Here is a 25,611-nt window from a genome sequence, read left to right on the forward strand (position 1 = left end):
TGTTGGCCTGCTGATACATAGACACACCTTCAGATCAATCCCTTGGTTTCCTCTAGGTCTAGGCACCATGACTTATTTGTCCTTTTAAATGTATTTTTAGGTAAAACAAAGCAAAAAAGAGACTAGTGTACTGTAAGCACCAATATCGCTCTATGTATGTGCATCAATATTTATGAGTTCAATGAAGTTTTTACTGAGATTGTAGAAAGTATCCCAGGAGTGTTAGCATCTTCTGGTAACTGGGTGTTTTATGACTAGCAATACTCACTATAGCAGTGTGTCCATTGTATGTTGTCTCCATTGTTTTGAAACTATTGTTGTAAGGAATATTCTTCTGGGTTCAGTTCCAAGTGGGGAAAAAGACACTGGGTTCATGGAAATTGCTTGGGAAGAAGGTTTAATGGTGAACAGGAGCACATGGCATGAGTTCCTGAACAGAAAAGTTGGATCACATCATGCTTTCAGATGCTGGGTGAAGAGAAAAGGCCAGTTACTGAGAATCCATGAGTTTTTATAACTTCTGCCCCACCTCAAAGTTTCCTGTTCCTATATATAAAAAAATGCACTCTGATTGGTGGTCAGACTCCCAGGGACCATGTAGGGGCAGCTCTGTAGGCTGTGTTATTGAGTTCCAGTTTGGCTGAGCCTTGCTGGGTGATGGTGTAATAAAAGTGTATTGGGCAATTTCTAATATGGCTGTCTGAAGGAGGTAGATCTTCGTTATGTAGAACAGACTGGTCCAAGCTATTAACAAAGGTGGGGGGGATGAGTGAGGTGGGCCATTCCTTGATGGCACATTGACAAAGGTGGGAGATACTAAGAGTGAATCTTTTTTCTGCCTAAAAGCATGTTTCTGAGGATATTCTATATAATTTTCTGCCTTTTTAATATTTCCTAGGATATTTCTTTCTTTTTTTTCCTAGGAGTGGGGTGGGTGCTAACTTCCTACCCTACTATAGAATCAGCTTGTTAAGAATTTACTAAATATTCTTCTTTTTTAAAAATAGCAAACCCTCGCAGGTTTTTGAGGCATCTCAGGAGGAGAAGGTGGTGGTTAAAATGCAACAATCCCGTCTGAACGAGGAAGCCGATGTGGATGAATCTGATGAGAGCTCTGAATATGAGGAAGATGGATGGGATTGGGATGATGATATGGGAAAACTGACAAAACGGAATCCAGTGGTTGGAGAAAGAAACCTACAGGTGTGTAATGAGTGGATTTTTATCTGTTGCGTTTAGATGTATTTGCCTGATTCCTATAGATCAGGGGCATCCAACTGGATTTCTCCAAGGGCCAGATCATTGTAGTTCTCTGTTGGTGGATGTGGGAGAAGTTTGGATAACCACCTGCTGCAGCATCCTGCCAGCCAAAATGGTATTGCAGGAGGACATTCAGGCCGAAAATGGGATGTAGCAGGCCTCTCGCGCACCCAGTTTGGCTGGCAGGGTACTGCAGGAGGCTGTCTAGACCAAAAATGAGCTTTGGGGGTGGTGGTGCTGTGTGTTGCCCCTCATTTTGGGTAGCAGAGGCATTGCAGCCCGGTCCTTTTCCAGGCTGGCCCCATGGATCAGATATAAGCACCTCATGAGCCTTGATTTTGACACCCCTACTATAGACTATTGAATGATATGACTGTGGGTATAGCTTGTTTTGGCCTAGTAGCAAATTGTAGTTGAACATGGCTATAAAACCAGGCCACTATCATGGATTATCACAATGTGCGGATTTAGTTCCCATGTGATAATGTGTTTGGCTATAAGCTACACTTGCAGGCATTTTAATTTGAACCTTCAAAATTAATTTATAGAAAACTAGTCACATTGGGAAAACCAATAGTCTAAATGCTTAAGTATTAAGTATTCCATTTTGTTTTGAATAACAAAAAATGTCCTAGAATCATGACTAGCTGATAGTTTCAGGAGTTTTTGCAACTAATACAGTGTGATGATCAGATGTCCCGCTTTTAGCGGGACAGTCACACTTTTTCATTATCTGTCCTGCATCCCGCACCCTTTGAAAAATGTCCCGCTTTTTTTCGCTCCCAACCGGCCCCCTTGGGAAGAGGCTGGAGGGAGGGGATTTCGAGCTCTTCGCTGCTGCCTCGCCCTCCCCGCCCCAACCCAACTTGGCCGGAGGTCTCTGTGCTTACTTCCGGCCAGCTGTGCAGGGTCTTTGCTTGCCCATTTTCCCCACCCCGCCTTCTCTCCTGCCTTCGCCTCCAGCAAGGCACCATCGGGGCAGGGAAGCCTGGCGGCTCCTGTGCTGCAGACGTCCTGCCCGTCGGCCTCTGAGCCCGAAGGAGGAGTGGAAGCCCCGCCCTTTCTCTCCAGGTGAAGCTGCTCCTGGGCTGGAGCGCCTACTGAGCCCCAGGGTTCAGTGGGAGGGGAGGAGGGAGGGGAGAAGAGGAAGGAAGGGAGAGAAAGAAAGAGGGAGGGAAGGAGGGAGAGAGAGAGAAAAAAGGGAGAGAAAGAGAAAGAAAGAGAGAGAAAGAAAGAAAGGGAGAGAGGGGAGGTGAGGAGAGAGGGGAGAAGAGGAAGGAAGGGAGAGAAAGAGAAAGAAAGAGAGAGAGAAAGAAAGGGAGAGAGAGAGAAAGAGAGAAAAGAGGAAGGAATAGAGAGAGAAAAAAAGAAAGAGAAAGAAAGAAAGAAATAATCTTTTTTGCTATTTTTTAATTTTATTTTTTGCGTCTATTAAATTCTTTGGGTTCTTTTTCACTGGGTGCATTCTGTTATACTGTGGTTTCTCACTAGACTCAGTGCAAAAGTCCTGCTGTCTTTAGCCTTCCAAAAGTCAAGTTACAAGCCTTATCATACTTCCTGCATTTGATGAAATTTGTTTCTCAGGCTAGCTGGTATGTATGCTTTTGCTCCTGTGACCTTAATTATGACTGATGCATTTGGAATGGACCACAGGATTCTGCATTTCGTTCTCTAGTGAGACTTCCCTCTGAAATTTATTCTTGGATAAGATCATAACAGCACTTGACCGTGCATGCTAACTAAGTTTTGGAAGCCTGGAGAATTTGGGGACATAATCAAAGACAAAGACACAATTGCCTTTTTGATCATTTCTCAGATTAAGAATCTGTGAAAGTGTGGCTTTAGAGTGGTTTTTAAATGGAATTTTACTTATATAACATTTTTTTCCAGGCAAACAAACAGATTCCCAGCAACAATGCAGCCAAAATGTCTACACCTACAGATAAAGCGTTAAGGAAGTTTGAGAATAAAATCAATCTAGGTAAGTGAATTCCAGGATTCTAGAGGGACTGAATTAGATGATAGTTTTTAAAAGATGAAATTCAATGGGTTCATGCGTTAATTTGCCCGGGAAAACTATTAAAACCCCTCTGGAAGATGTACAAAAACTCAGCTTTTTTCTTTGTTTGATTCTGTAATGGAATAAAGTTTTGGCTCATCAAAAATAGACTTATAAGTCGCCTGTTCTACATTTCAAATCATATTTTACTAACAAGTGTAGCAGGATTTTAAGATTTTGAAATGGTAAAGGTCATCATCCTGCACAAGTGCCTTTCAGGGCAGGCCAATCTACATGTGTCCCAGCTTCTCTTTTTTCTGTTAGCCATATCTTTCCCTGTTCTGTCCGGCTCTCTGGTAGACTCCTCCCGAAAATTGACAGGTACAAATTTCAGACACACACACACATTTGAAAATTCAAAACAATGTTCTTTATAATGAAAATTCACATAAACTAAGCTCTCTTTTTGTATAGCAAAGAGCACTCGTCTCCAAACAAACTGTTAATTGGTACAAGTCCCTTATCAGTTCTGTGATACTTAGCTTGCAGCTGTGAGGCAATTCACAGTCCTTCTTCTTTCACAAAGTGAAACACACTTTGCTCTGGTTAGCTTCAAAGCGGGGAAAAATCAGCACACAAAAGGTCAAACGCAGCAAAGCAGGCACGAAACACAACGATCAGATAATCCTCCTCAATGGCCAAACCCACAGGCTGCTATTTATAGCAGCCTCACTAATTACCACAGCCCCACCCAACCAGAGGTGGCCTCATTTTCTTTGATAATAATCTCTCAGTTGTTGTTGCCTATGCATCGCTCTCCACATGCATGGCTGTATCATTAAATCTTGTTCTGAATCCAAGGAGGAGCTAGATAATTGATCTCCTTCTGAGCTGTCTGCCACACTCTCCTCCTCCCTGTCACTCATGTCTTCTTGGTCAAAGGAGCCTTCATCAGCAGATTCCACCGGGGGCAAAACAGGCCTGCAGCATGAGGATGTCTCCCCCACATCCACAGTCCTTGGGGCAGGAGCTGGGCCAGAGCTAACCACAACATTCCCTAAAAAAGAAACAGAGATAGGAAAATACTGCATTTTGCAAGTTGTAGCTGAAAAACAAACCACCTCTATTTCCTGGATTCCACCACCCTTACACCTCTATTTCCTGGATTCCACCACCCTTACCAAGCTATCTTCACTGTCATCTAGTCCAGTGATTTTCAACCTTTTTTGAGCTGCGGCACATTTTTTACATTTACGAAACCCTGAGGCACATTGAGCGGGGAGGGGGGAGCTAAAAAAAGTTTGGACAAAAAAAGTCTCTCTCTCTCTCTTCCTCCCCTTCACTCTATTTCTTTCTCCCTCCCTCTTTCTCTCCCTTCCTCTTTCTTTCTCTCTCTCTCCATCCCTCTTTCTTTCTCTTCCTTCCTCCCTCTCTTTTTTGCTCTCTTTCTCTCTCCCTCACTACCTCCCTCTATGTCTTTCTCTCTCTCTCCTCTCCCTCTCTCTCTCTTGCTTTCTTTCTCTCTCTTGCTCTCTTTCTTTCTCTTGTTCTCTCTCTCTCTCTTACTCTCTCTCTCTCTTGTTTTCTTTCTCTCTTGCTTTCTCTCTCTCTTGCTTTCTTTCTCTCTGAGCTTCGCGGCACACCTGACCATGTCTCGCGGCACACTAGTGTGCCACGGCACACTGGTTGAAAAACACTGATCTAGTCTGTTCTCAGAATCCATTCCACCAGCCAACTAAGTAGATCCTTCTTCTCAGGACCTGCCTCCTCTTTCTAGGCCTCTAAAGTAGAGATTTCTCCTCCTTGGTAGATGCAATATCGCCACGCCATACAAAAATAACTCCAGAATACACAGCAGACCCACTCCTCCGTTACATAATGCTTGCTTTACAGGTTTACAGCTAGAAAAGAGACATTTTTTTTATTAAGCCATCAAGTTCTTGATGTCTATATGACATTAAGCTTGATTCCACCCCCCCAAAAAGAATCTTTGATAACATTGCATCATCCAAAATTCACTGGGGCAATTCAACTTTCCACAATCCCCTCCAGTTTTCACGCAACTCACCAACTCTGTTCTCTGTTAAATGTGTCTTGAAGACCTGACTTTCCCTTAGCTCAGGCCAAAGTAGAATAAGGACTCCCTCTAAGATCCATTCCCTCAAGATGACTCTCTCTGCCTCTCTCTTTAATGTTCCTTTTTATTTTGCGGTTTTAATTGTGCACATTTCCCAGAGGCATTGAAAAGTTGAGTGGCTTCACAACAAATGTGGAGGGGGGGGGGGAGATGGAACAGTTGACAGACACAGTCAAAACCGTGCTTACTTTAAACATTGCAAATGTATTGCTTGTTTTGGTATGTTCACAATGAAATTATGCACATTACTTTTGAACAACAGTATTGAAGCAATTTTTAAAGAGTGGGATGTATATGTGTATGTTTTCCAGACAAGCTGCTTTTTGCTGATTCTGTTATAAATAAAGTTACAGAGAAGTCTAGGCAAAGAGAAGCAGATATGTAAGTAATACATATAAATCCAATAATAAATAAATAAGTAAGTAAGTAAGTAAGTAAGTAAGTTAAGTAAGTAAGTAAATAAATATGGATGTGCAGAAATAAATGTAGAGAATACAGTGGGGAGAAAAAGTATTTATTCAGACACCAATTGTGCAAAAAAAAAAAAAAAAGATGAGAGAGGCCTGTAATTGACATCATAAGTAGACCTCAACCATGAGAGACAACATGAGAAAATACATCCAGAAAATCACATTGTCTGATTTTTAACGAATTAATTTATTTTAACTTGCACAATTGGTGTCTGACTAAATACTCGCGCCCCCCCCCCAGGCATGGGTTTGTAGTATAATTAATATATTAATACGTTACGTTTTGATGTAATATTACATTCTAAGAGAGGTCTGCAAAATTAATATCGCAGTCCTGCAGATGCCGCCTTACAATCTTGCCTGATCATTTAGGACCAGGCATGCATTCTGTAAAATTGAGGTTAAAATTGGTTTGGTAAATTAAGTTATTTCCCATTTTGTTTTGGCATTTTCTGATCTAATGGTGATTCTATTTTATGTTCCTGAAAACCACCTTAATGTTGCTTGACTGAAGTCTGTGTGTGTTGCATTATGAAGATTCCTGGTTTTAATTCATGGGGAATATTTAATATTTCTGTCTTGTTTTTCTGCTTGGAATATTCTCGTATTGCCGGTATATTGCTTAAGAGTTGAAATATTTATATTTTGTTGTACAATGGATCAAAAACATTTTTTTTTCTGCTAGGTGCCGGGTAAAAGATAAATCAGACAGGGCAACAGTAGAACAAGTAAGTGATGTGAATTATCAATTGTTAAAACATGTACAGTGATATCTTGTCTTACGAACCCCTCGTCATAAGAACTTTTCGAGATACGAACCCGGGATTTAAGATTTTTTTTGCTTCTTCTTCCGAACTATTTTCACCTTACGAACCCAAGCCGCTGGCGCTGGGATGCCCCCCCTCCGGACTTCCATTGCCAGCCGAAGGCTCCCCTTGCTGGGAAACCCCACCTCCAGACTTCCATTGCCAGCGAAGCGCCCGTTTTTGCACTGCTGGGAGTCCACTGAGGCTTCCCTCTATGGGAAACTCCACCTCCGGACTTCCGTGTTTTTGTGATACTGCAGGGGAATCCCAGCGTCGCAAAAATGTGTGCTTTGCTGGCAACGGAAGTCCGGAGGTTTTCCAGCGAGGGGACCCTCAGTGAAATCGCAGCATCGCAAAAACATGGAAGTCGGGAGGTGGGGTTTCCCATGGAGGGGAGCCTCAGGGGAATCCCAACAGCACAAAAACGGGCGCTTCGGCTGGCAAAAGGAGTGAGTTTTGGGCTTGCACGCATTAATCGCTTTTCCATTGATTCCTATGGGAAACATTGTTTCGTCTTACGAACTTTTCACCTTACAAACCTCGTCCCGGTACCAATTAAGTTCGTAAGACAAGTTTTAACTGAATTGTGAGAATTCAAAGTGTTTATCCTTTAAAAAGAAACTAATTTCTATGTTCTTTAATAGCAGAATAGAATAGAATAGAATAGAATAGAATAGAATAGAATAACAGAGTTGGAAGGGACCTTGGAGATTTTCTACTCCAACTGCCTGCTTAGGCAGGAAACCCTACACCACTTCAGACAAATGGTTAACCAACATCTTCTTAAAAACTTCCAGTGTTGGAGCAGTGCATAACATTGTAATCTCACTGTGAAACCCTCCTGTTACATTATACAGTTATGCTTTATCTAGATGGGATTTTCTCAATTTCATCAGGTGATTCCAAAATCTTATTTGAGAATACTGCACTACTGGTCTGATATTGGGAGGGCAAAATGTAGGTAGAGAGGTGTTTACTTTCAATTCACATTGATCAATGCTTTTGGACTACATTCTGTCCAAGTTAATTATTATTTGGGTGGAATAATAATAATAATAATAATAATAATAATAATAATAATAGTAATAATATAAGCTTTCTTAGAAAGGAAGTTTTATTCTGCAGTTTCATGATTGCATCTCTGTCTTCAGAGAGAGAGAGAGAGAAAAAAGGTGCTCTATTAATATTGTTCTGTCGGGCTCTCTGGTAGACTCCTCCCAAAAATTCACAGGTACAAATTTCAGACACACACACACACTTTTGAAAATTCAAAACAATGTTCTTTATAAGGAAAATTCACTTAACCTAAGCCCTCTTTTGGTATAGCAAAGATCACTCATCTCCAAACAAATTGGTAATTTGTACAAGTCCCCTATCAGTTCTATGATACTTAGCTTGCAGCTGTGAGGCAATTCACAATCCTTCTTCTTTCACAAAGTGACACACACTTTGCTCTGGTTTAGTTTCAAAGCGGGGAAAAATCAGCACACAAAAAGTCAAAGTCAGTAAAGCAGTCACGAAACACAACGATCAGATAATCCTCCACAATGGCCAAACCCACAGCTGCTCTTTATAGCAGCCTCACTAATTACTACAGCCCCATCCAACCACAGGTGGCCTCATTTTGTTTGATAATAATCTCTCAGTTGTTGTTGCCTATGCATCGCTCTCCGCATGCGTGGCTGTATCATTAACTCTTGTTCTGAATCCAAGGAGGAGCTAGATAATTGATCTCCTTCTGAGCTGTCTGCCACACTCTCCTCCTCCCTGTCACTCAGGTCTTCTTGGTCAGAGGAGCCTTCATCAGCAGATTCCACGGGGGGGGGCAAAACAGGCCTGCCGCATGTGGATGTCTCCCCCACATCTACAGTCCTTGGGGCAGGAGCTGGGCCAGAGCTAACCACAACATAATATAAACCATAATTAATTGGCTTCTTTAAAGAATTACTTCAAATGAAATAATGTAGTCCTTGAAGCCAACACATTTAAGTGTGTTTATACAAGTGGCCCGCATTTACTTGGGACTGGAATTATAGTCACTAAGTAATGCGGTGTTAAAGCACAATATCACATGACTGTGTTGCTTAGTGATGGCATTTATGGACTTCCTGTTGTCATAAGCAAATCATTACAGGTTGGTAAGCAAAGACATCACATGATTGCCATTTGTATCCTCCTGCCAGCTTTCCCATTGACTTTGCTTCTTGATAGCTGGCAGTGAAGATTGCCGATTGTGATCATGTTACTGCAGGGTCACTGCAACAGCCAGAACTATGAGAACCGTTCACAGCTACCACCCTTTCAGTGTCCTTGTAAGTTTGAATGGTTACTGAGTGGTCATTAAGTGAGGACTGCCTGCATTGATCTGTAACATCTTAATCAGACAATAATGGACAGAAACACATGTTCATTGATAAAGTTGATATTTCTCAGGATGCTCCATGAATCCAGCAGTGTTGCCTCTTCTATTAAGACTTATGATGTAGTCACGTTTTGTTCCTACATTTTAGTGAAATGTTATTTAAGCGTAAAAGCATTTGCAGACTACAAATTTGCAAAAGAAAACAAGTTGGCTGAAAGAATTGGTATATATTTGTAGGGGGAAAATCATGGCTTTGAACAAACTGGATTTTCTTAGACTTTAAACTTGAAAGTGATTTATCCACATTTTTATGAGTCATGGATTTGATGGTGTTTTATGTTTCTAAGGTCCTGGACCCAAGAACACGAATGATTCTCTTCAAGATGCTTAGCAGAGGTGTGATAGCTGAGATCAACGGTTGTATAAGCACTGGGAAAGAGGTTGGCTGAACCTATGGTTTATTTATTTGTTTGTTTGTTTGCTTGTTGTTTGATTTTTATGCCGCCCTTCTCCTTAGACTCAGGGCAGCTTACAATAAGTTAGCAATAGCACTTTTTAACAGAGCCAGCATATTGCCCCCACAATCCGGGTCCTCATTTTACCCACCTGGGAAGGATGGAAGGCTGAGTCAACCTTGAGCTGGTGATGAGATTTGAACCGCTGACCTTCAGATCTATAGTCAGCTTCAGTGGCCTGCAGTACAGCACTCTACCTTTTGCGCCACCCCGGCTCTGCTTTTATTTGCAAAAAGTAAACTTGCAATGCATTTTTAAAAGCCTTGTGGCTTGTATTACGTACTTTCTGTAATATTTCTGAAAAGTCATTTTGGAGCAAAGAGGCTCCGTTCTTCTGCATTGGGACTGGCAAGGATTTATAGACACCTAAGGTTTAGCTTTAAAAAGCTAAGATGCAGTAAGGCTTGGACTGGAATCATTGAGTTTCAGTTTCAGTAGTTAGGTGTAATGGCATGTAGGAATGTCCTTGGGAGACACAGCCAAGGGAACAATCATGTAAAAGGCAACGTGTAGCAGAAACGTGGGTGAGTCAAAAGGCTCAGAAGAGACTCTCTTTAGTATCTTAGGCTGTAAACAGGATAGGGGAAGATACTTTCACACTTGAAATAGTCTGTTACAGAGGTGGGTTGCTCCGGGTTAGGATCGGTTCTGTAGAACTGGTTGCGACAGTTTCTCTCCGCTCACCAAACTGGGAGTGATCGCTGGCTAGCCACACCCTCGCGCTAGCTTAATGGCGGTGCCGTAGGCACCTTCATCTTGTTTTGGGGTCCTGCACATGCCCAGAAGCCAGGTTTTTGGCACTGCACATGCGCACACATCATGTGGATATCCACATCCCTGAAACCGCTCCAGTGGCGGTGCCATAGGCACCTTTATCTTGGTTTTGGGTTCTGCGCATGCGCAGAAGTTTTTGGCACTGCGAATGTGCTTGCAGCCATACGGCATGGGAAGAAGCAAACCATTGGGAAAGTAAGGTAGAACCCATCCCTGGTCTGTTAATATTATAATGTACACAATTCTAATAAAGGAATATAATATAGTAGTATAATAAAGGAGAATCTGGCCATGTTTCTTGCCTAGTTTACAAGACTGACGTGAGGAAAGCAGTTTCTACCCCCATATTTTTCCTGTGATTAATTAAACACCACCTAAATGACTGTAGAAGAGCAGGTTGCAAGTACATTTTGCTATAATTCTTTTTCTTAACCCTTAACTGTTCTGTCGGGCTCTCTGGTAGAATCCTCCCCAAAATTCACAGGTACAAATTTCAGATACACACACGTTTGAAAATTCAAAACAATGTTCTTTATAATGAAAATTCACTTAAACCAAGCCTTCTTTTGGTATAGCAAACTGTCTCCAAACAAACTGGTAATTTGTACAAGTCCCTTATCAGTTCTGTGATACTTAGCTTGCAGCTGTGAGGCAATTCACAGTCCTTCTTTCACAAAGTGAAACACACTTTGCTCTGGTTTAGTTTCAAAGCGGGGAAAAATCAGCACACAAAAGGTCAAAGTCAGTAAAGCAGTCACGAAACACAACGATCAGATAATCCTCCACAATGGCCAAACCCACAGGCTGCTATTTATAGCAGCCTCACTAATTACCACAGCCCCACCCAACCACAGGTGGCCTCATTTTCTTTGATAATAATCTCTCAGTTGTTGTTGCCTATGCATCGCTCTCCGCATGTGTGGCTGTATCATTAACTCTTGTTCTGAATCCAAGGAGGAGCTAGATAATTGATCTCCTTCTGACCTGTCTGCCACACTCTCCTCTTCCCTGTCACTCCTGTCGTCTTGGTCAGAGGAGCCTTCATCAGCAGATTCCACCGGGGGGGGGGGGGGACAGGCCTGCAGCATGTGGATGTCTCCCCCACATCCACAGTCCTTGGGGCAGGAGCTGGGCCAGAGCTAACCACAACACTTAACTATAGTTTCAGAAGCTGAGTCCTGGTTTGACTCCTCATAACCAGAGCTTAATATGATCCGATGGTGTATTCTAGGCTTTTTTAAAATCAAAAATACTGCTTTTGATGTCACATTAGACTTGGAGGCTGTCCAGGCAGGCTATCCCTTTCAAAAATAATAGATATTGAAATAATGTTGAGAAGATCGATGTGGCATGCAACAACATAATTTGCAGAGTTACAATTTGCAGCTGTCATTAAGCCCCTCTTTTCATTCAAGCAGTTCTGCACCAAATCAAGGACACAATCCAAACAACTTTTTGTACATGCGGAAATAGGTTTACAAATACAGAGAGCCATTTTTTTTCTCTACACATAGACCATGCATGATAATGAATTATTTATTCTCCAATGCACTTGCAAGGAGAGTCCAGGATGGGTTATTCTCAGCCTGATTGGCTGGGACTGAGTTTAATTTAAATATTTAAATATTAGTCAGGCACCGCCCCCCTTAGCCCTCCAGTCTAAAAAACTCAGTCGCAGTAATGGGACTTTGAGTTCTAGTTCTCCTATTAAACTGAATTTAATAGGGTTAATTTTATTGTTAAATTGTTAGTATTGTTTATAATAATGTTTTCTTGTGTTTTCTTTCTTTCAGGCACAGGGGGCGGCTTCAAGTTAGCAGCGGGGGTTAATACTCCCAGTGGGTTTAACCCCCCTATGCTGCAGCTCCTCTCAACAGGCAAAAGGGCCTGTTGACAGGTCCCAGAGGAGCGCCCGGGTCGCTTACCTCCGCGGTGGCACCCGGTGGGAAGGCGGTCGGCTGCCGTTGTGGGGGGCCTGCTCCCCATGGCGAATATGCCGCTTGAAGATCGGGATTCGAAGCCGGAAGAAGCCCCCAGAAGCCCCGACAGGAAACCCCCCCCCCCCACCACTTGCCGCTCGCATCGAGCCCTGCCGAGGATTCCCTCACCTCAATAGGCAGGCACGGAGCGTCGCCATCTTGGGGGGGGCAGTATAAGGGCGGGAACGGAAGAGAAGAGTTCCCGCCCGATTCTGAAGCCTTATTACTTGCCAGAGGAGACCGCAGCGGCGGTCGTCACGGCAACGGAGGGCCAGCCCTCCGACAGCAAGTCAGGGCGGAGGAGGAGTCCCCGCCCGCCCCCTGCTGGTTTGTTAGCTCCCGCCCTGTTTTTTTTCGCTCGGAGCTGCAGCCCTGCTCAGGCCGACAAGCGGTTGCCATGGCAACGTCACAGACAGGGATTTTAGCCAATAGGAGCAAAGGGCCGGGCTAGCCCTGTGGAGAGCTCTCCCTAGGGGTATTTTTCCTTCTGGCCTGATATCACGCATGCGCAGTGGAGTCTTAGCTCCGTTATTTCTGCATCGCCATTTCTGCAAGTAAAATAATAAGGCTTCTGGCTGGCTCGTGCTCTATTCTCTCTCCTGACCGTGAGTGTATAAAGGGAAGGTTATGGCAGAACAACCAGCCCAAACAGGGGAGGAGGCCATCACCATTACTAGGCCCAACACCCCTAAAGAAAAGGGCCAAAAGACAAAAGCCTCTCAGGGCTCTTCTCTCAAGGAAGCAGAGAAACGAATAAAAGCCCTGGAGAGGCAACTGGAGGCCTCACATAAGCAAGCCTCAATATCTTCTAGAGCCTTTGGCCCCACGCCTCCGCCAGCCTCCCCCGTGATTCCAGCAGGGGTAGCAGGCTCGGCTTCTGAAAGGGACTGGTCTCCAGAAAGGCCTACACAACCAAACCCTTTGGAGGCACGCACCTGGGGAAGGCAAACTCCCATGTGGCCGGGCACCTTTCTACCTCAATCATGTGCCCCTTCTCACCATGTGTCAGCGCAGTCATCTACCTTCACCCCGACAGCAGCGGGCTTGCGCACCGCTCAAGACACTTGGCAGAGCATGCCACAGGCCCTGCAAGATCTCATCGCCAATACTTTTTCCCAGGGAGTGGAGACAGGAGCATATCAAACACATGCTCTGGCGGGTCCTCCCCCATCGAGATCCAGGGATCCTTGGACTGCCCCGGCCTCTCACTCGATGACTGGGTCTATGGAGGAGGAGGATTCCTTTCAAGGTGACTTTAGCGATCGAGAGGATGACCTGTCGGGGGATGAACACCCCCCGGAACAACCCGCCTTCGCAGGTCTTTTCAAGTCATCCCTGTTTAGGGTCCTCCTCAATAAGGCCAAGCTCACCATCGAACAGGCAGGGGAGGGCGGACAACCAGATGCCTCCGCTTCATCCCAACCTAAGGCTGGCCTTTTCGTTCTACCAAGCCAAGAGACAGTGGACATTCCTTCCTCGCATCTGTTCTTGGAAACGGTTCAGAGGCCTTGGGAGAACCCGGCAGCGACACAGGGCCCGTCCAATCTCGACCGCAAACTGTACTCCTTTGACCAGCAAATGGAGGACTTGCTAACGTTCCCGGTGGTGGACAAGCCAGTCACCAGCTTAGTTTCCAATGCCCTGGTTCCCTCCGAGTCTCAGGAGGGTCTACGGGCTGAGGACAAGAGAGCCGAAAATCTTGTGCGCAAGACCCACCAGATGGCGGCCTGGGCCATTCGGGCCTCCTCTGCGGCCTCCTTTTTTAACCGGGCTACTCTCCTTTGGATTAAGGAGCTCCAGTCAAGGGTGGATCCTGAGGACGGGCGCCTTCACCAGGATCTAAATAAAATCCTTGCGGCCACCGAATTCTCGGCAGATGCGACGGCTAATGCCGCCAAGTTCGCGGCCAGGGCCATGGCCTCGTCAGTGTCCTCCCGCCGGCTCATATGGCTACGCAGCTGGCAAGCGGACGTCAAGTCCAAATGGAGCTTGGCCTCAGCACCGTTTAAGGGTGGCAAGCTCTTTGGAGAGGTCCTTGACGACGTGTTGATCGAGGATAAGGACAAAAAGAAAGTCATGCCAAGGTCGAAGAAACCGGAGAGACGCTTCACTCCATATCAAAGGCGCCAGCCCTTTCGCTCGGAGCCCTCCTCGAGCACAGCCCAGTCATCGAGGCCTTACTTCCAGGGCTCCTTCAACCAAGGGTCTTATCGGTCAGACAGGTCTACTACTCAGGACCGCGGCAGGCCCTATCAGGGACGCAGACCCTTCAGAGGAGCTGGACGGGGCTTCAGGAAGAATAAATGACTCCCTCACCCCCTTCCCATTAGGGGGCAGGCTGGCTCACTTCGCGGAACCATGGGCCGGTTTGTCTTCGGACGCCTGGGCGGCGACCACTGTGGCCGAGGGTCTAAGGATCGAATTCCTTCACCTTCCCCCCCAACGTTTTGTCACCTGTCAGCTTCCCCGGGAAGCACAAAAGAGGAAGCTGCTTCAACAAGAGGTCTCTCATCTCCTGGAGATAGGAGCCATAGAAGAGGTTCCAACAGGCGAAAGAGGCACGGGGTTTTACTCTCCAGTTTTCCTCGTCCCCAAAACCTCTGGAGGGGTCAGACTGATTCTGAACCTGCGTCAACTGAACATCTACGTAAGGTACAGACGCTTCAAAATGCACTCGCTGAGAACCATCCTCGCGTCTATCCGTCACATGGACTTATTAACGTCAATAGACCTCAAAGAGGCTTACTTACACGTTCCAATCTTCCCTCCACACAGGAGGTTTCTCCGGTTCTGTCTGAGTGGAATCCACTTTCAATACAGATCAATGCCCTTTGGGCTTTCGTCCGCTCCCAGAACCTTTACAAAACTCTTGGACGTTCTCAGTTCTTCCCTGCGACAGAAATCGGTACGCCTCATGGCGTACCTAGACGACATTGTCATACTGGCAAAGACAAGAGACCAGGCCTTTCGGGATCTGCAATTGACCATCAGCACTCTCGAACGCCATGGCTTCACAGTAAATTGGGACAAGAGCCACTTGACGCCCACGAGGAGGCTAGCCCACCTGGGGACCATCATCGATACCACTCAGAGTATGGTCTCCCTCTCCCCGGAGCGGCGGTCCTCCATCAGGAGACTCTTGAGAGATCTGAAGGGTCAGAGGTTCCCGAGACTTTCCTTCCTGTCAAAGATTTTGGGGACCCTGGTTTCCTGTATAGAGGTAGTCCCGTGGGCCAGACACCACTTAAGACCGTTGCAGTGGTTCCTGCTTCCTTTCCAAAGGACAAAGTCGAGCCACCTACACAGGAGGATTTTCCTTCCGCAGGGGGTTCGCAGCTCGCTAAGCTGGTGGATTTCCCCGGCGTTGGACAAGGGATCCTCATATCTCACAAAACGACATATCACACTGACAACCGATGCCAGTTTGTTGGGATGGGGGGCCCACCTTGCCTCCCAGATGGCCCAGGGCTTATGGGACCGTCGGGACTTACAGGACACCAACATCAACTTCCTGGAGCTGAAGGCGGTCTCGTTGGCCCTCCGGAGTTTCGCCCCCATGGTGCGAGGGCGTCACGTCCTGGTCCTCACGGACAATGTTTCTACCAGGGCACATATCAACAGGCAGGGCGGCACACGATCTCGTCGCCTAATGAAGGAGTCGGAGTCCCTGATACGGTGGGCAGAGACCAATTTGGCCTCTATTTCAGCGGAGCACATCTCGGGGGTCGACAATGTTTACGCGGACTGGTTGAGTCGGGAGACTCTGGATCCCGGGGAGTGGCACCTCGACCCCAGGACCTTCCAGGAGCTGGTCAGCAGGTTCGGCGAGCCTATACTGGACCTCTTTGCGACTGTCCACAACACCCAACTCCCCCGTTTTTTCTCCCGCTTCCCCTCACCCGGAGCAGAGGGAGTGAATGCTTTACACCAAAGGTGGCCGGCGGGCCTCCTTTATGCCTTCCCGCCAATTCCTCTGATACCGAGAGTCATTCGAAAACTACTGGAGGAACGAGCGGAGGTTCTCCTTCTCGCCCCTTATTGGCCGAGACGCATCTGGTTCGCGGACTTGATGGAACTCTCGATCTCGGCCTACTGGAGAATTCCGGATCATCGAGTTCTCCTCACACAGGGGGCAATGAGTCATCCGGAGCCTCACTGGTGGCAGCTGACCGTCTGGCACTTGAGCGGGAACATCTGAGGACCCAGCTCGTGCCGGAGGCAGTCATAGACACTATGCAGGCAGCCCGCAGACCTTCCACCAGAAGGTTATACCAGAATACTTGGGCGGCGTTCGCCGATTTCTGCAAACAGAGACAGGTGGACCCGCAGGGAGCATCTCCCTTGATGGTGCTCTCCTTCCTACAAGCGGGCCTGGACCGGGGTCTTGCCCCGAATACTCTTCGTCGCCACGTCGCTGCCCTGTCAACGGTCCTCGTCGGGAGTCACGGCCGTTCCCTCTCGAAGCATCCATGGATCAGGGATTTTCTGCACGGAGCGACCAACCTAAAGCCTTCAGCGGTGCATAGGTTTCCTTCCTGGGACCTCTCGCTAGTCCTTCATGCCTTGACAGGCCCACCGTTCGAACCTTTACGACTTATCTCCCTGAGGTTCCTCTCCATTAAGACTGCCTTCCTGGTGGCTATTACATCAGCCAGGAGGGTCTCGGAGATTTCAGCACTATCCATCAGACAAGACCTCTGTCGGTTTTATCCAGACAGGGTGGTGCTTCGATTAGACCCAGCCTTTGTCCCAAAGGTGAACACTTACTTTCATAGGTCACAAGACATCGTGGTGCCGGACTTCTGCACCCACGGCAGCCACCCATCGGAGCTGAGGTGGCACAAACTGGACGTTAGACGTGCTTTAAAAATCTATGTGCGTCGAACTCAGGAGTTCAGATCTTCCGAAGGTCTCTTTGTGTCTTTCTCCACCAGAACGATGGGTAAGAAGGTGTCTCCTCAAACCATCAGCAGGTGGTTGAGGGATTGTATCTCAGAGGCCTACTCTGCCAAGAACACTACCGTACCACAGGGCATAACTGCTCACTCCACCAGGAGTGCGGCCACGTCGTCGGCCTGGAGGACACAGGCTTCACTCGAGGACATTTGCCGAGCGGCCACGTGGGCAGCTCCGTCCACCTTCATAAGACATTACAGGATAGACTCCTTTGCCTCCTCGGAGGCGGCCTTTGGAAGGAGGGTGTTGCAGGGGGTGTGCTCTTTTTCAGAACCCCTGGTCCAACCTTCTCCCTCCCTTTGACTTTAACTTGGGTATATCCCATCCTGGACTCTCCTTGCAAGTGCATTGGAGAAGGACCGTTATACTTACCTGAACGGTCTTCTCGATGCACTGCAAGGAGAGTCCAGACCCACCCGGTTGTTGGGACCAGGGTCAATTATCGTTGTGCTTATGGTTAGATTTGAGAGTTGATCCAAGTTTAATAAACCTTAATTTAACATTACTGCTCCTTCGTGCTTATTAGACTGGAGGGCTAAGGGGGGCGGTGCCTGACTAATATTTAAATATTTAAATTAAACTCAGTCCCAGCCAATCAGGCTGAGAATAACCCATCCTGGACTCTCCTTGCAGTGCATCGAGAAGACCGTTCAGGTAAGTATAACGGTCCTTTCATGTCATTAATGCTATGCATTATCATAGGAGTAGTATATTTATATGCAAAATAATGCAAGTGGGGGGCAACATTTTTTCCCCTTCTGTTCATGTTTCACCTGTTTGGAAAGGAGTTTAGGGAATTTAAAATATTAACAGAATTATTAGATTCATGGGTCATGCATTTGGCTCTTGACAGTCCTCCTTTTTTGCAGCCAGATTACCATACACAATAGATCTCAAAATTAATACTAAACCTAATAACAAATTATGCTTAATAAACTAGGCTAGGTTCATTAAACTCAAATATACCACAATGTGAACACAGACAATGATCCAAAATAAACACTACTGTATTATGGGTCTTAAACTCTGTGCTGTGTAGTAACTAATTAAAATAAAGTAATTTTAAAACTTTTGACTTCTCAAATAATACATATCAGTCTATATATTGATACATTTTAATTATATTTGTTTACATCTTTTCCAGGCTAATGTATACCACGCCAGCACTGCAAAAGGCGAGAACAGGGCAATAAAGATTTATAAAACTTCTATTTTGATGTTTAAAGATCGGGATAAATATGTGAGTGGAGAATTCAGGTGAGTCTGCATTGCGTACTTACTTCTGGATTTCACTTTTCTTTTTTCTTTTTCTTTCTTTTTTTTTTTACAAAATAATTCCATTTCCCTCTTGCCACTCAAAGGTTTCGTCATGGATACTGTAAAAGAAACCCAAGAAAGATGGTCAGGACATGGGCAGAAAAAGAAATGAGGAATTTAACCAGGTGAGAATTGCCATTCTTCCATTTTCATCTTGATTTTCATTTTTGTACAGGATTAGGGAATGATTTTAATCCTCTGGAAGTTAAAATAACAGCATTGCAAGTTTTTAAAGAAGCAAAATGTTCAGGAGATGCAATTCTTTCAACCATTCATTCAGAGCCAACATTAGAGTGCCTTGTTCGAGGATTTCTGCTGAACTCCAGAACAAATTTCTCCTTTTAAAAGCAAAATAATTTAAATGCCTGTGTTTCCATGTTTAGGACATTTTTTTTAAAAGCCAGGACTTTTGCATAGTGAGTGATCACGTTTGTATGTTACTCATCTTCAAAAACTGATATCCGACAAACCACTCCAAGCAAATCAGTGTTTGTCATCTTTCTTTCCCAGACTAAGGAGAGCTTTTGATCTTTAACGGCCAAGCGGTCTCAGAGTACAGCAGGGGTCCCCAAACTTGGCAACTTTAAGACTTGTGGGTTTCAATTCCCAGAATTGGCTGGAGAATTCTGGGAGTTGAAGTCCACAACTCTTAAAGTTGTCAAGTTTGAAAATGGAGTAGAGGAAGGGAAGATTATGCCCACCTTTTTTTTAAAGTGGCATACCTGTACAGTTGACAAACAAAGCATGAACAAAATTAATTACGGTACCATCATCTGCCTCATACATCCCAGTGGCCGGTCAGGTCCCACAGAGTCAGCCTTCTCCAGGTCCTGTCAGCTGGACAATGTCATCTGGCAGGGCCTAGGGGAAGATCCTTTTCTGTGACGGCCCCTGTGGAATGAGCTCATCCCAGAGATCCCATACTGCCCCCACTCTCCTTGCCTTCCATAAACTTTTAAAGATCCACCTCTACCGGCAGGCCTGGGGCCATTGAAATTTTAACACCATGCCCCAACCAGTGAATGAATGTGTGATGGATGATGAATTAATGTGCTATTAACTTTTAATTATGGGGATTTAAATATGTAATGTTATTTAGATTTCTACATGCTGTGAGCTGCCCTGAGTCTCAGGAGAAGGGCGGCATAGAAATCAAGTAAATAAATAACCAACCAACCAACCAACCAACCAACCTTCATGTTGGAGGACTGGGGAACCAATAGATGCGTTTTCTCACTACATATGACTAGTGATGGATATTTGGACATGGAATCCAAAAACTCAAATCTAGTTCTACAATAGGCCCTTCTTAGGAGTTGACTAAAACTTAGTGATGGATATTTTTCGGTTTAGTTCTCAAGTGAATGTCTGAGTAGAGGGCCTTAATTTGGAGTATGTATCTGGGTTCCAAATTTAAACTGGCCAGTTTCTTTCACATAACATTAGTGTTCAGTCAATTCATGTGAATCCTTGAAACAAGAGGATGGTTTCTGTTTTAAAATTGAAGCGCATATCCCCACCCTGAGATTTTAAAAATAGTTTACCCTGAAAAGGAAAGAGGCATCTCTATCAAAGGCACTGGGCAGAAAATAATGAGGTCTCCTCCTGTATCTTCCCCCTGAGTCTTTGTGCCGCCCGATAGACTACGCTGGTGCCCTAAGGCTCAGGTCTCTGGACCTGCTGTGGGAAGCTGAATGGTTTTTAAAAATAGATCCGGGTTAAGGTCAGAGTTCCAAGAAACACCCTCAACAAAATCAAAACTCCAAGGCAGGCATTTTCCTCAAAGTTTGAATTTATTAGTGATGTCACATTGGCACATATGGGAAAAACTGAATGGGAAAACCCCCCAGTTTTCCCCACCCAAAGTAAGTTTCAAGTTTCAAGTTTTATTGGATTTATATGCCGCCCCTCTCCGAAAACTCGGGGCGGCTAACAACAATCATGAACAATATACAATAAAATCCAATACTAAAAGCAGATTAAAACCCATTAATATATAAAAACCAAACATACATACAAACATACCATGTATACAGTTGTAACGGCCAAGGGGGAGAAAAAGTCTTAATTCCCCCATGCCTGGCGGCAGAGGTGGGTTTTAAGTAGCTTACGAAAGGCAAGGAGGGTGGGGGCAATTCTAATCTCTGGGGGGAGTTGGTTCCAGAGGGCCGGGGCCGCCACAGAGAAGGCTCTTCCCCTGGGTCCCGCCAAGTGGCATTGTTTAGTTGACGGGACCCAGAGAAGACCCACTCTGTGGGACCTAACTGGCCGCTGGGATTCGTGCGGCAGAAGGCGGTCCCTGAGGTAATCTGGTCCGGTGCCATGAAGGGCTTTATAGGTCATAACCAACACTAAAGTCAAAGTAAAGTCAAAGTTCCTTCCCCTGCATCCACAAGGGCATCATGTTGTCCAATCAAGTCACTGTCCCAACTATAGTGAACTTCCAGTCATACCTCCCCAGCTGCAGGCTGAACATGAAGAGAGCCGGGGTGGCGCAACAGGTAGAGTCTTGTACTGCAGGCCACTGAAGCTGACTGTAGATCTGTAGGTCAGCAGTTCAAATCTCATCACCGGCTCAAGGTTGACTCAGCCTTCCATCCTTCCGAGGTGGGTAAAATGAGGAGCCGGATTGTGGGGACAATACACTGGCTCTGTTAAAAAGTGCTATTGCTAACACGTTGTAAGCCGCCCGGAGTCTAAGGCAGTGTTTTTCAACCAGTGTGCCGTGGCACACTAGTGTGCCGCGAGACATGGTCAGGTGTGCCGCGAAGCTCAGAGAGAGAAAGAAAGCAAGAAAGAGAGAAAAAGAGAAAGAAAGAAAGAGAGAGAGAGAGAAAGAAAGCAAGAGGGAGAAAGAGCGAGTGAGCAAGAAAGAGAACAAGAGAGAGAAAGAAAGAAAGAGAAAGAGAACAAGAGAAAGAAAGAGAGAGAGCAAGAGCAAGAAAGAGAGGGAGGGAAGGAGAGAGAGAGAAAAAGATGTAGAGGGAGGTAAGGAGGGAGAGAAAGAGAGCAAAAAAGAGAAGAAGGAAGGAAGAGAATGAAAGATGGATGGAGAGAGAGAAAGAAAGAGGAAGGAAGGGAGAGAGAATTTTGTTCTCCAAACTTTTTTTAGCCTCCCCCCCGCCCCGCTCAATATGCCCCAGGGTTTCGTAAATGTAAAAAATGTGCCACGGCTCAAAAAAGGTTGAAAATCACTGGTCTAAGGAGAAAGGCGGCATAAAAATCGAATAAATAAATAAATAAAATAAATAAACATCCTTGAGTACTGGGGGGAAACTTTTGATAAGACTACACCCCACACTGTCTCTACCACCCCCCTCCCATTCCCACCAGGGAAGGCTGCTCATCATTGGCACTACCAGTCTGCCCTCCGAGGCCATCGCAGGCGTCCAGGCCTCTGGTGGGTGCGCAGGTGCCCGTCGGCACGAGATTCGGCTTCTGTGCATGTCTTGTTTGAGGATGCGTGCACGAGCAAGATTCGGTGATTTTCTCCGATATTTTTGCTTCCGCGCAGAAGCAAATTTTTTCCGAAAATCATCGAAATCTCACTTCCATAAGCATCCTCACATAAAATTTTGCTTGCTGCTCATGCGCAGGAGCAAAATCTCACACGAGGGCGTGTGTATGCACGTCGAGGATGTGCAGCTGTGGCACAGCTCCTGTTTTTCCAACAGAAGCTACTACGCACCTGGCCGCATAACCAGCAGCCCATTACTGATTTCCACAGCTTGCCCATTCATCACTGTGGCACCACTGAAGATTCCAATTGAAAAATGGCTCCAGGGAAGACAAATTATTTGTTAACTATTTATATACAATACTTAATATTTGAATGAAAAGTGTCAGCAAGATTGGGACAGCTTGTGAGTGTTTCTTTATATATTTTCTTGCTTTATATATATATATATACAGTATTTCTTGACTAAGTAATTATGAAGGCAAGATCAATATTGTTAAATTAAATGATCGTCTGAATTTCTGAAACTCTTCTGCGCGTAGGATTTTTTTTAAAAAAAAATAGGTGGCATCATATAACAGCAGTTTTGTCTTTTTGGTTTCTTGCTTGGTAGGTTGCATACAGCACAAATCCCATGTCCAGAACCCATTATGCTAAGAAGTCATGTTCTTGTGATGGGCTTTATTGGCAAAAATGATACGTGAGTATATTCAAGGGCTGTGTACCATTTTGTGTTAAGCCAGGATTTATTTTAATTACGATATGCAGTGCAAACCGTAGTGGCCAGAATCACACAGAATAGTAAGCTTAAATATTTATGATTTATAGATTCACACCAACACATTCTTAAAACACTTCCTATAGAAAGTATTTAAGAAGTCTAGCATGGGAAAGGGCTATATAGGAATTCAAGTATTGATGTATTAGTGTCTTCCATTGCATAGGTCAACGATTTGTCAACCTCAGTCACTTTAAAATGTGTGGATTTCAATGCCCAGCATGTTGGCTAGAGGAATTTGGGGAGTTGAAGTCCACACATCGTAAAATTGCTGCAGTTCAGAAACACTGGCACAGATTTGTAGAATCAAAGCTGCAAAAGAATTATTCCTCTAGTGCAGTGTTTCCCAACCTTGGCAACTTGAAGATATCTGGACTTCAACTCCCAGAATTCCCCAGCCAGCACCTCTGACCCCCCACTAACACCGACTGCGACCGATCGGAGAGGTAGGAGGAGAACCACTGGAGAACAGTGCCTCCCACTCCCAACCCCTCCAGCCGGTGCAGAAGGATACCATGGTCGATGGTATCGAAAGCCGCTGAGAGGTCAAGAAGCACCAGGACAGAGGACAAGCCCCTGTCCCGGGCCCACCAGAGATCATCCATCAACGTGACCAAAGCAGTTTCCGTGCTGTAGCCGGGTCTGAATCCAGACTACTGAAGACCTAGATAATCGGCTTCTTCCAAGGACCGCTGGAGTTGGAGCGCCACCACCTTCTCAACAACCTTCCCCATAAAGGGAAGGTTGGAGACTGGACGGTAATTATTAAGCACGGCTTGGTCCAGGGAAGGCTTCTTGAGGAGGGGGAGCACAAGTGCCTCCTTATAAGGAGCCGGAAAGGACCCCCTCCCCAAGGAGGCATTGACAATCTCCTGGACCCAGCTCTGTGTCACCTCTCAACTGGGCGAAACCAACCAAGAGGGACACGGATCCAGTAGACAGGTGGCGGAACTCACAGCTCCAATGGCCTTGTCCACTTCATCAGGTGTCACCAAGTCAAACTCCTCCCAGACCGATGGACAAAGACGCTTAGCCCCAGTCACCTCCACTGACTGACCCTACACTGATGCACCAGGCCTCAGTGTAGGGATGCAAAAATTGGGAAAACTAAGATACTGTAGTTTTTCACTTTTCCTTATAAATATTTTATTTTTCTCTTGTGATTCAAATTTCTGCTTATGTGGAAGTTTATTTTGGCCTTATGTAGTTCTCCTCACAGAAAGTCGATTGCAGTATTTAAGAAAAGGGACAATTGGAGAGATATACAGGGGGTGGACAAATAAATGGAAACACTTGACTTTTTGGCAACATAATGTTTGAACATGTTCAAATCAATCAAAACTTGACATATTTTAATGGTGTTTTTTTTAATTCTGTTATTTGATATGTTTTTTAAACTCCCTTTTTTTTTACAGAAATTTAAGGAAATTGGTTATAACCTTCTAGAAATGGCAGACCTCTCAGACTTTCAAAGAGGCCAAATTGTTGGTGCTAGAATGGCAGGCGCTAGTGTAACAGAAAGTGCCCGAATGTTTGGCGTTTCAAGAGGTCATGTCTCAAAAGTAATGACTGCTTTTGAAAGAGAAGGGAAAACGTCCTCAGCCAAGCACAGGTCTAGTCGAAAGTCAAAGTTGTCTGAGAGAGACCGTCGGACTCTAAAGCGAATTGTTAGAGCGGATCGCAAGATCACTGCAGAGCTCAATAGACACGTACAGAACCCAGTTTCCACCAAAACTGTTCGAAGGGAGCTTCACAAATCTGGATTCCACGGAACAGCTGCAAGGTGTTTCCATTGTTTTGTCCACCCCCTGTATAAACATTGTATTATTTGTTTCTTTTCTCCTTTGCTCCAAGGCCTGCTCCTTTGTTGAAAAACGCCCAGTTGTCGGAGTCAAAAGCCCGAGAGCTATACCTGCAAGTCATACAATACATGAGAAGAATGTACCAGGATGCCAAGCTTGTTCACGCAGATCTCAGCGAATTTAATATGCTGTATGTCTTATTTTTGTTTTTCAACTTTAACATTGGGACTTGAGACTTATTTGCATAATGACTATGTGGAGGTTACAATCCTCCCATTAAGATACTGTATTTTTCAGAGTATAAGATGCATCTTTCCTCCCTAAAAGAGTCTGAAAATTTAGGTGTGTTTTATACTTGAAATGTAACTTTTTCAAAGCTTTCCCCCCCCAGCCCTAACCAGGTACGAACAATCTTCTCAGCTCTTCCTGGCTTGCAGGCTTGTTTTCATTGCTACTCCCTCCAAAAAAGTTTTTTTTCAGCCCTAATGAGATGCTAATAATCTTCCTGGCTTGCAGGATTTTTTCATAGCCATTCCAAAGAAGATTTTCCCAGCCTTAAGTTTTTGCAGGCTTGTTTTCATTGCTACTCCCTGCAAAAAAGTTTTTTTTCAGACCTAATGAGATGCTAATAATCTTCCCGGCTTGCAGGATTTTTTCATTGCTATTCCAAAGAAGTTTTTTCCCAGCCTTAAGTTTTGCAGGCTTGTTTTCATTGCTACTCGCCCTGGAGATTTTTGGGGGGGTGCCTCTTATATGCTGAATGTAGCTTTTACTAAGCTTTTTTCCAGCCCTGATGAGGTGCTACTGCGATCTCCAGTGCTTTGCTAGCTAAACAATCTTCCTTTTGCCTGTTTATCTCATTGTTTCTTTCTGAAGAGAAAGAGAAGTGAAGTGTTTTAGAAACTGTTTTTTATCCCCAACCATAGGGTAAAAAACAAGCATTTGGGCTCAGAAACAGCAAATTAACGTGCTGAAGCTGACAAGAATAAAGACTAGCCA

General features: G+C 45.1%; 1 protein-coding gene across 3 annotated transcripts in view; it reads left to right on the forward strand.

The window, feature by feature from the left end:
* RIOK1 (RIO kinase 1) overlaps positions 1 to 25,611 on the forward strand; it is a 56,781-nt gene that overhangs the window by 14,503 nt on the left and 16,667 nt on the right. For all 3 annotated transcript variants that reach the window (XM_070747217.1, XM_070747219.1, XM_070747218.1), the window contains exons 3-11: positions 1,008 to 1,203; positions 3,151 to 3,241; positions 5,708 to 5,777; positions 6,552 to 6,594; positions 9,382 to 9,474; positions 18,403 to 18,515; positions 18,620 to 18,700; positions 22,646 to 22,732; positions 24,665 to 24,802. In XM_070747217.1, coding sequence (XP_070603318.1) covers positions 1,008 to 1,203; positions 3,151 to 3,241; positions 5,708 to 5,777; positions 6,552 to 6,594; positions 9,382 to 9,474; positions 18,403 to 18,515; positions 18,620 to 18,700; positions 22,646 to 22,732; positions 24,665 to 24,802 — 912 coding nt within the window. The remainder of the gene's footprint in view (positions 1 to 1,007; positions 1,204 to 3,150; positions 3,242 to 5,707; positions 5,778 to 6,551; positions 6,595 to 9,381; positions 9,475 to 18,402; positions 18,516 to 18,619; positions 18,701 to 22,645; positions 22,733 to 24,664; positions 24,803 to 25,611) is intronic.

Source organism: Erythrolamprus reginae, chromosome 3 (assembly GCF_031021105.1).
Source record: "Erythrolamprus reginae isolate rEryReg1 chromosome 3, rEryReg1.hap1, whole genome shotgun sequence".
Classification (NCBI taxonomy): domain Eukaryota; kingdom Metazoa; phylum Chordata; class Lepidosauria; order Squamata; family Dipsadidae; genus Erythrolamprus; species Erythrolamprus reginae.